At 43.6% G+C, this 11,344-nt stretch overlaps 1 protein-coding gene across 1 annotated transcript in view; it reads right to left on the minus strand.

The window, feature by feature from the left end:
• Positions 1 to 10,962, minus strand: part of LOC118785741 (serine/threonine-protein kinase tousled-like 1-B) — a 28,680-nt gene extending 17,718 nt beyond the window's left edge. Inside the window, exon 1 of the mRNA XM_036540649.1 lies at positions 10,639 to 10,962. Coding sequence (XP_036396542.1) covers positions 10,639 to 10,771 — 133 coding nt within the window. The 5' untranslated portion in view covers positions 10,772 to 10,962. The remainder of the gene's footprint in view (positions 1 to 10,638) is intronic.
• Between the last annotated feature and the right edge of the window lie 382 nt (positions 10,963 to 11,344).

Raw genomic sequence — 11,344 nt, forward strand, 5'->3', positions numbered from 1 at the left:
ATCCTGCATGTGACATTCTTTAATGGAAAAAGTCCTGAAACCAACAGCATGGAATGTTCTAGACACCCAGCAACATGTGATTTTCAGCCATCTTGTGACTCTGAATGAGAGAGCAGGCATGCTGGGAAATACAACCTCAGCAGCTAAACGGTGGCACAGGAGTCAAAGAGGAAAGAAACCAATCTGGCACTAAACCAGGGTCTCTCCAGCAAACATCAGGATGCCAATCATAAATGCTCCACCAAGTATTTGCATTTTTAGCACGAACATGTGCACACAAGTAAGAGGCACGACACACATTTTCTAAAAAGCTGATCAGCTTGACCAGAGCGGGAGGAAGTGGTCAGACAGGAGAGACTTTGCCTCCATCTGCCAAAACACCTTGCAAAATTTATGCCCAGGAGAAGGTGATCAAAAGTTCATTGCAGGGTCAGTAACTACTGTTCAATATTAATATTAATGCTGAAATTGAGATGACTTTCGGCTTACTTTGGTTTAATTTTTCACTTACCACAGAAAGAGGTGATCTTATCTCATCAAACAGGCTACTATGTTGTAGATAAGACTTAGTGGATCGAGATATGGTGGAAAACAGCGAAAATAATGAAAAAAGGAGAAAAATCAGGAGAGGCCAAAATGGAATTTGCCGTTTTTTCAGGAGGAAAAAAAAAAAAAGTAAAAACAGTGGACCTTCTCTGCTGAACATCAGCGCTGACACACACGTGAGGAACAGACACATCAACTGCTGCTTCCTCCCTCTGGCACCAGCAGGGCTTCACAGCGTTCACAGATGCACTGTGAATGACAGACCAAAGGCAGGGCCACACCAACGCCCTGTGACGCAGCTCTGCGCGCGAGTGATGTGCGGACGGTGAGATTTAGCGAGTGCTGGTCGCTGCCGTCGCTGACGCCCCCCCCCACACAGCCACACCTCCCCCCGCACCGGCTCGGGAGGGAGAGAGGGGAAGCTGGGAGAGAGCCTCTCAGCAATAATGAGCACTAACCCGAAAGCAGGTATATAAACATCCACGTGTAACTGCACACAGCCTAATGGATTTACTCTGCTCTCTGACATCTGCCGCTTTAAGAGCAGGTTAAGAAGTCCCTCCTTAGTCTCTGCCCTAATTTGCCCTGATAGCTCAGTGCCCGCGCATACCGTCAGCTATATGATACTGTTAGCTGAGGGTGTCAGACTGTTATTGTTTAAGCTTGCGGCTCCTCTGCTCACAGGTCAGAGAGGAAACAGCAGCCTAACAAGGTCTGAGCTGAGGGCTCAACACACTGGGTACAGCTCTGACACATTTAACAGTATAGAGCTGAGAAACCCATGCACAGATCTCACAGGCTCTGGAGAAACAGCCCTCCCCACTGACGCAGCGCAATGCTTCATAATGTAAGACACGTGTATAAAAGATTTAGTATCTGAAGACCAACAACAATAACCTCATAACCGTCTAGACTGCCATCCTGGACAACTGTATGACATGCTAGCTAACAAATGTGCTATGAAGCAAACACTACAAATGTAACTTGCTGCACAACTGCAAAAACATGGAACAGTTGCCGTAAGATCAGTTTCACTGGGCTGATTATTTGAAAATGATTTTTTTTTACAGCTAGCGCAGAACAAGTGATTCATTTACTTTAATTCTTGCGATGTGACACATTCAAACAGCAGCATGAGCACAGTGTAACGTCTACGTAACAGTGATCTAATCTAATGCCAGCATAACGTTCAAGATATTTTAACTTGCGGACAAGCAGGTAGTTTATCTGCTTCGGCTTGTCAGTATTTATTGATAATGCCAAAACTAAACGTGTCCATTTTGCTTTAATAAGCTTTAATCCAAAAAGCTACAATACAGTATAATGTAAATAAATCACATTTGGAAAGGGTAGCAGCAGAGTTAACTAAAAGCTAGCAAACATCTGTGAACACAATTAATCTTTATGTCAAGTTAAAGATTCGCACAATTTGTTACTGGGAGTCTATAAAGATACTGCACATATCACTGTTTCCACTATAACTCAAGCTATAAATATATCTCGTGACACCATATTTCCTTAATATACAAAAACAACACAAAGGCCATAGACTGTCGACGTGCGGATTCGAAGGACAGCAGATGCATTTATTCAGCGTTCAGCATTTCAAACGAGCAGAATCCAGGAAACGCTTCCATATTAAAGAGCTGGGAGAGAGCCGTCTGAACATGGAGGTGACCGAGCTGAGCATCACCGCTGCCAGGAGACGCTTCCCCCGCCTCACACAGAGCAGAGAGAAAAGAGGAACCAGAGCTCCACACGGCTGGGGAGTTACTCCTCCTGCCTTCAAACGATTCGCACCGTGGCAGGATGGGGGTAAAACGCAGAGGCACATGAAGCCTGAACTGGTTTGCCAGGCACTAGCTAACGTTTACTCAACATGACAACTCTGACAGAGAGAGACACACAGACATGTTAACGAAGGAGTGTGAAACCAAACACTTTTCCCCCAGGTAACCAGTTTCCACATGTATTAATTCATCCGTTTAACTCGTGCAAAGCATTATAATCCTGACCACACAGGGTTTGTGAGGAACTGGTATGGGACATGACGGTTCTCAGCAAATGACAATCAGGAATTCTGTCCACATCAGACCGTGTTTTTCAACAGGCAGCCAGATGCTTAGCGGACACTTGTGACCTCACCATCTTAAGCACAGAGCAGCTGTGCTCCTCTGCGTTGCAGGACACCTGGCCTTGCTTTCCACACGCGCATCTCCGGTGCCAGGTGCTGTGACATCCTCCTCCAACTGTCACATGCTGGGAATGAATTATCTGACTAATGACAAAAGCACCCAGCAGCAGGGCCCTTGGGTTATAGCTTCACAGGACGATCTTTGCAAAATACAATCACGCACGTACATACCCCTTACATTACATACTCCTTACACTGATTTTTCACTGGGCAAGCCCTTTAAAGTTCAACCAGTTCAGCCAACTCTGAATAAACTCAGTGTGAGTCAAGACAAAAGGAGCTGAAAGCGAGCGCTCAACTCTTGGTAACCAAACATTCGCTAACACTCCGAATGGATTAACAAAATACTTAACTAATACATTTACATTTATTCATTTGGCAGATGCTTTCATCCAAAGCGACTTAGAAGTGAGGCAGAGTACAACACAAGCAAAAAACCATAAGGAGTCAACAATATTAGAAGCACCGCATGACCAGGTTTCAACGGTACAAGCTAGCTGGTAGAGATAACAAGTGCATTAAACCATTAGATTACATTTTATTTTATTTGTTTATTTTGATAAAATGGGTAAATGGTTTTGAGACATGAGAAATTCCTAGTATTTAATATTCCCATCACTAGTTTAAATCCAGTAATGGTAAGGGATGAACAACAAGCAGGGTGTTGTACACACACACAGACACACACACACACAGGGTTATGCACTGAACACATACACACACAGGCCTAAGTGCTGTACACATACACAGGCATAGACAGGATTCCTGTATCGGCACACAGCGCAAGCTCACTCGTCTGTTGTCCGTTTGGCTTCTTGGAGACAAAAGCACAGAGCCTGGGGCCAGCTGGACTGGCTTTGTGACAAGGATCAATTTCCTTGGGAAACCGAGACACCACCCGTTCACCTGCTGACGCGGCTTTTTTCCTTCGGCATACACAGCCACACACAGGCTAGGGCTGGGCGATTAATCGAATTTTATTTTCAGTTACGATATATATAATTTATTTTACTTCTCATTTTTTTACATTTATTTTATTTGTTTTTCTGCTGAATTATATTTAAAGTTCAAGAAAATCCACTGCTAACCTTTTTGCACGCAACTTATTTTTATGCAATGTAGCGTGCATGTTACGATACATGGTTTGTTATATTTTCATTAGCGTTATTAAGCTTCCCGTAGTTTTCAGTTAGCATTTGCTATATTTTTAACGTTAAATCGCTGTTTCCTCAAAGCTAAAATTAGCTCGAATTTTTTCAATCTAGTGTTCTAATCACACCGCTTTTTTAAAAAGACGAATTTTTTTTTAAAGTTCAATAAATGCATGATGTTTCCAAAGTCAATGAGTAATCGTGTTACATAATCGTGATCTCAATATTGACCAAAATAATCGTGATTATGATTTTTGCCACACACACAGCCACACAACGCCAGCCACCACACTCTGCTTCCCCACCAAAAAAAAAAACATCAGGAGCACAAACAGCTGATACCTGTGGATCCGTTTCAATCAATCACGTACGAGCAATACAGCACATGCACCATAACTCATTCTCCAGCACATCTGCCTCTAAGGGCAATTCATTGTCACAGGCCCGCAGCTGGGATGTGCTGAGCTGCACAAGCACAAAGTATCTCGTGTCAAGAAAAGTTGAATCGTGGTTGTGAGACTGTAAACCACCAATAAATACCTTGGACTTTGTCCTTACACTAAACCGCAGTGAAAATATAAGAGACCACTTTAAACATGGCAAAATAAATGCTCGCACAAGTGATCCAAGGAGAGCAAATCAAGCTGATGTCCCTTTTGTTTGCATCCCAACATGCTTTATGCCGCTTGCTGAACCTCCTCCATATAAACACCCAACAGTTTGATTCAAAATCCACTAATCCCTCTGACCGGCTCAGTTACTGAGGCGCTCGTCTTGAGTATCGTAGTATACCTGGCTTTTGTCAGAGTGCACTTGTTAACTTGTGGTAGGGCTAGCTCAATCCCAGCCATGTCAACAACAGCCAAGAGTGACTAAGAGACCACAGAGGCAGGACAAACTGGCTACTTTCCAGCAAGGAAAGGCTGCGTAGGGAGGTCATACAGGGTTTCCTCCTCCCACTGCTCTCAGGCAGCCTTCCTCTCATCAGACACCCACCGGTTACTGAGACAACTCCAGTGGAGCTGTGCCTATCCTCCAATCGGTGCTTACATGCCTGCAGTGCACTATGGGACTGGTAGTTTTAAATAGCCATTGGGTAGGTGCACGTGTATCAAAGGATTGCGATAATCTCGCTTTCACGTCCCTGCACGAGTGCGTAGGTTGTTATGGTGAGGCAGGCCTAATGTGCAATTGGTGGTTATAAAAATGTGTTTCACAAAGTGCTAAAAACAAGCATTTAAAAACACAGAGTTCTCACAAGCTTCATGGCACTGCAGAACCTAATCTAGATTCTAGAAGGTGGTCATGACGATGAAGCACCAGTAATGTTTCACCATCACGGGGAAAATAACACCAAAGCTCAGTGATCTGCTGACAGCACAGGGGTCCAGAAGCACACACAACACTGCACACCGCACCCCTAATATCAACTAACATCAGTCTTTTAGGTCATCAGTCAGCGAGTGAAACCAAATCATTTTTTATACCCGCTCCTCATTACTGAGGGTGAGAAGCTGGGAGGTAAGGTCTGTTACAACCTTGAGGCACGAATGGATATCGCAAATACGTAGGGCGTGCTGCAAGACTAATTCAGACTGCGCTGACAGGCCATTTGTCGGTAAAAGCCCTCGTCCTTTACAATTACTAATAATTAAATCTTTAAGCGGGCTTGGCAACAGCTAGCGCACCGCTACATCTGGTGGTGACGAGCTGTCTCGCTGTTAACCCGTTTCTCAGTATGACACACGCCGGCATCAGAACCTGCAGCTTCTGAGATGTCCAATTAAAAAGGTGCACGGAACAGAGATGACAGCAACTGGGGACGACTGCACAGGATCACGTCTGGAAATAAAACCTGAATGTGGGAAAACAGCGAGTCAGTTGGGGACACACCAATATAGGGATTAGACACTGCGCTGGATAGTAACACAATAATATATTTCGTTCCAGTTATAAAAACGGATATAATATATGAAGTGTACATCAAAAGTAGATATAACACACAGACACAGACTGAGTGCTGTGTAAATGTCATGTAAACAGAGAGAGCAAACAAAATGACAAGCGCGGCCGCTAAATTTACAAAACGGCAAAAATCAACAACCGAAACACATTTCAACGTCTGCTCTGCGGAACGGTCACATGGAGCAAAACGCTCAAGGAAAATGAACACAATCATAGGGGATTAACCCTATAAAGGCAAGCCAACCTAATGAGAATCTTCAATTCTAAAATGACTGAATGGGGAAAAAAAAAAACAAATCATTTTCCTGAAAAAGCAAACCACAACACAGCCGTCTGCACGGTAATCCCAGCAATCACAAAAAACAGACTGCAGCAATCCAAGGAATAAGGAAATAACACTACTGTGAAATAATGCTGTGAGCCATATTTACTGCATTGTCTGTTCTGCCATTTTCCACTGTAGGCGAGTTTGAATTTTCACCACCGTATCGACCGCGCTAGAGAGCAGAACAGGACGAGATTCAAGCAGCATCCTTCCTCCTCAAAACACATCCAAATCAGTCATTAACAGCCTTTCTCTGGTGAGCTTTACAAAAATACACACAGAAATCTCAGATGCGTCTCCTGCACCTATATTATTTGATTTGACTGATGTGAGCCTGAACCAGGAAAAGGCAGTTTCACATGTATAAGGCTTCAATGGCTCTCTCGCAACAGACAGGGGTCAGACGGCGTTCAGCAAAGGCCGAACCGGGAAGAGAAACCGAGAACTTCAAAGAAGCCGAAACCTTGAAATGAACCGAAAGCCTTCACGTCCAGACTGAGACTCCCTATACCCTCACTTTGTTTCTACTCAGGTGTCTTAAAATATTCTGCTCACAGTCTGTTGCCACTGTCTCGGTTTGTAACAGCGTATCAACTCACACTTGTCTGGGCATCAGATAACCTCAAAACACACTAGATTTACCTCAAAGTATCCTCTACGCTGGTGCACACACGGTGGTTTAGCTACTAGTGCCCACCACGTTGTCTCACTTCGCAAAATTGTCACCCCTTGCGCTCCAATTTTCTGAATGAGATAGACTGTGCTAAAAAGAAATCAGGATAAATCTCAGTTTATTTTTAGTAAAACCAGGTAGACACCATCTTACTTTGCACAACAGGTACTTCTCTTCACATGATTGAAAAAAACAACAACAACAACAAAAAAAGCCAGCGCATCTGAATGTCAACTGTGCTGCAGACAGTCCGAACTAAAATGGCAGGTTCAACTTAAACGGCGGGTTTAGAGGTACAAAGGTTTCTACAAATTACCAAGGGAGCGGGAAAAGGCAACAGCAGGACAGCTCTGGGACGGTGGCCACACTACTGCGGTTATCCAGGGCCAAACAAAAGAGAGACAGCCGGCCGGATGAGGACCGCGCGGACAACATCAACGCCTCACCTTCATCGAGCCGGCACGAACGAGCATCACCAAAGAGGGGCTGCGACAGTGGGGCCAGACGGAAAACATCTCCTTGCCCGGGGTTTGCTGTCGACAACAACGGCAGCCTCCATCAATCGCTGGCATCACAGGGGGAGACGAGACGCAGGCTGCAACCCCCAGTCTCCTCAGGTGACCGTCTGCCACCGGTGACAGGATGCCCCTCTGCATTTTCAGGACACCGAGAGCCATTTTGGGCAAATAATATCACCATCAACCTATGATCCAAGAGCGCCGTAAATTATCGCATGGCTTATAAATCAAAAAGACTGCTAATATTATAATAGAGAGCAGGCGGCAATTTTTATATCATGAATCTCTATCTCATAGATGTGTGACAATGGCAAGTCTTGGTATGATAATGTAACCGAGCAACAATCATTCTCGAATATCGATGCCTATTAACTATTCCACTGAAATGCACATCAAAGGGTGCATTCTGTTTACATCCACATACTTGATCAATTTTCTGCTTTGTAAGAGTTAGATTTTTCATGAAAGGGATGTCTGAATGGAAAGCACCGAGATCAAATAATAACGACGTATAACTCGAAAGCATAGACTGATTTTTCTCAAAATGGCAACAGCAGCGTAAAACATCAAACCGTGTTAACTGGCAAACACCTGCACTAAGTCTTAACCAGAGTCTACAAGCCACGACATATGAGTAAATCCATTTCCAGGTCACACATTCTCTGACATCAGGCATCACTCTGGCTGACCACAGCTGATGACCTCAAGAGGAAAATACACAGGTGCACCTGTGGCAGTCACAAAATGGCTGTAAGGAAACCATTAAACTTATCCCCTGTAAGGTTATGTAAGGACAGATAAGGTTATGGTCACTGAAGGTTAGTCAAGACTGTTGGGAAAAGGTGAACTTTGAAACTTTTGTCTATTTACTCAAATCTTGACTCTGATAATGTACTGGGTATAAGGTGCCTAGAAATATGTTACGATACATGAATAATCAGATTAAGAAAACCTCCTGCACCTCTGGTTTCAAAGTGCTTCTACCATAATAAGACAGTGCACGGTTTTATGAATCGAGTCACCTTTCAGTTGTTTATGTAACCTTTTTTAATTTAACTGCACTTCACTGAATTTTGAGTGTTATTTATCCTAAGCAGAACGACAGCATTTTCTGACCTACAAACAGTATAAAGTCCTGTATAGTGTACTTCATACTGGTTGTCATCAAATTTTAGGACATGCACTGGAGGCAGTAGAACCCTTAGAACATTGTGGATATCATTTCAGCTGCGAGCAGTTCAGCACGGACACTATCCACCTGTTTACAGCAGACATTTCAACACTGTCTAAAATGTGTAGCTGAAATGGAAGGAGCTTGCATCAGGCAACCCTGGAGTACAGGCCTAAAAACAGCAAACTTTCATCTATGATCAGCACGACTGTGTCAGTGTTATAGACTGAAAGAAACAGCATTTGCTTTACAGTCTAGGAGGAATTATATTGCAAACATGAATATGAGTACGATGCATTTAAAACTCACGTAATTATCCTTACCAATTTACAAAAACAATCAGCTACCATTTGAGGAATCAGGGAAGATTAATTCTGTGTTAGGCAGACTAGAAGGTGAAACAAGGAATTCATGACATCACCCTAGTCTACCCATTTCACAGTTGGGTGACTGTACACTTACACTACATGTGTGCAGTATGTGTTCAAAGTTATTTTCAGACATTCTCACAACACTGTGTGAAAACTTTTCACCATATCCACCTCAAACCCTCATGGATTTTCCCCATGTAGAACTAAACCAATCTACAGTCTACCAGGATTTAGTGATATATCTAGACTTTTTATACATTTAAGGTTGCAGGTTCGATTCCCAGCTGGGGCAGTGGCGTTGTACCCTTGGGCATGGTACTTAACTCACAACTGCCTCAGCAAATATCTTGCTGTATAAATGGATGACACGTAAAAAATGTCACCAATGTAAGTCTGCTAAATGACACTGATGCAACGTAAACCGCAGGAAAATAAAAGCTGAACTGGATTCAACGCTAAGCAAAACAAAACAACAAGCTAGTTAGCTGCTAGTCATAAATCATGATCACTGCATGCATACGACATCACCCTTCCCAAACTTCACACAACTTGCCACAGACAGCAGACAGCTGTAGCTGCCTCCACCATTTTAGCGAGTAGTTAACGTGGCTAGAAATGATTATATAGTCTAACCACCAACCAATGATTATATAGCTAACCATCTCCTTTACCTACCACGATGTGTCTAACTCAACAGTTCACAAAACACACCGCTAACTAGCTGTCTACCTACAGTAAAGCAACATTAATCCCAGAATCCCTGCAAATCCAGGTCTTGAAACGTAGATCGTACCTATCTAGCTAGAGCTACAAACTGTCCGTTAGCTAGTTTGTTATAGTTAACTAGACTTAATCCACATCGTATTTTGCATGATGTATACCAGTATATTTTAGGACAGACGGTCTTATTTTCATGCAATACAGATAGCTACACAAAAAAATTAGCAACCCAGCCATCTATCTGACTATGTGTACGAAAACGATCATACAGGATGATCACTATCATCCTTTGCACTGTCTACATGACAGTTTATTTTCTAACTGGCTAGCTACCGTTAGCTACCTAACATTAGCTAGTGCGAAGAAAAAAAAATGTGTCGATCCGGAATTCGTTGCCAAAAGGTGAAAGTTGTTACTAGCTAGCTAAGGTGACAAACGTCGCTGGTCAGTCAGATAGGTAGCTAACTATTTAACTAAATTTCTTACCAGGAAACTACAATTTTATAACAGTCGGATCGATCAAACACTTCTTGTAACAAAATCCATGGATCCTCCATGATGTCAAACGACCCGACCCGACCCTTTTTTATCATCAGACATCTTAGCTAGCTAGAAAGCAAATAAAAAGCGAGGAGGCACCTCTATTCAAGTGCAGAGTCTTGATCGAAGCCCACACTACCCTGCGTGAACTAAGGCAAATTTAGTTATTAATCGGGTAGAGGATATTTGTGGCTGAAGCCGCCGATCTGTAAATAAACACAGTTAGTTAGCAAGTCGATTTTCGTTTTGCCTCGCTGTTTTTTCCATGATACTCCACAGCTTGACTAGCTAGCGATCAAGCAGACACCTCTTGACTAGCTGCACAGTAGTGCAGTAGCGTAGCCAGCACGGCCTCGGCGATCAATTGGGAGCTAAAGCTATATCCCTCCCCTCCTGCCCGCTGCATGCAAAACAACAAACGCATCGCAATTCCTTAAGATCGGAGAGATATACTTTCGCGTTACCTTCCTTGGCCTTCACCGGTGCCGCGATCTGTTGCTGAGAAATCACACCCGGTGTTGGGGACGTGGAGAGCTGGGACCAAGATGGCGTCCCCTCCAAACTTCCACCACTTCCACTGTTACTTTGGACACTCATCAAGCTACTTTTTCGAAACGAGAGAGCAAACAAACAAGGGCATCGGCGGCTGTGGGAAAACCTTGCGGATTTCTCAGAGCTGCGGATCTCTCGCACGAATCAAACCGGCTCGCAACTATTCCGCTCAGATTGCAAAATGTAACATTTTTTTACGAGACGAAGCTCCCCGCTCCTCTGCAGTGCGTCTTCAGCAGCCCGTGAGTGTAACCTTTGCATTCGGCGTCACGCGCCGCTTGTGCAAACACTATCGCGAGGCTCGTGCTGCCGATGACAATGGCCAAACGGAGAGGGCCACTCAAAAATGTTGACGTCTCAGTGACATGCCGTCCAGAGATCGATTTTCATACCTTTCAGTTTTACGTGTTCTGTGGGTAAAACTGATCTCGAACTGTTCATTTCACAAGTAAGACAGGTTTGATTTTGCAGTGTGCATCCAAGAGTTTCTTTAAATATTCTTCACATCTTGATGCGTTTTAAAAATATCAGAACCAAAACGAAACAGAAGTGCCTTATTAGCCTATGTGCATTTAAAACATTTTAATGCAATCAACGTGCTGTCATTGCAACTGAATA

The sequence above is a fragment of the Megalops cyprinoides genome, chromosome 11, assembly GCF_013368585.1.
Source record: "Megalops cyprinoides isolate fMegCyp1 chromosome 11, fMegCyp1.pri, whole genome shotgun sequence".
Lineage (NCBI taxonomy): Eukaryota > Metazoa > Chordata > Actinopteri > Elopiformes > Megalopidae > Megalops > Megalops cyprinoides.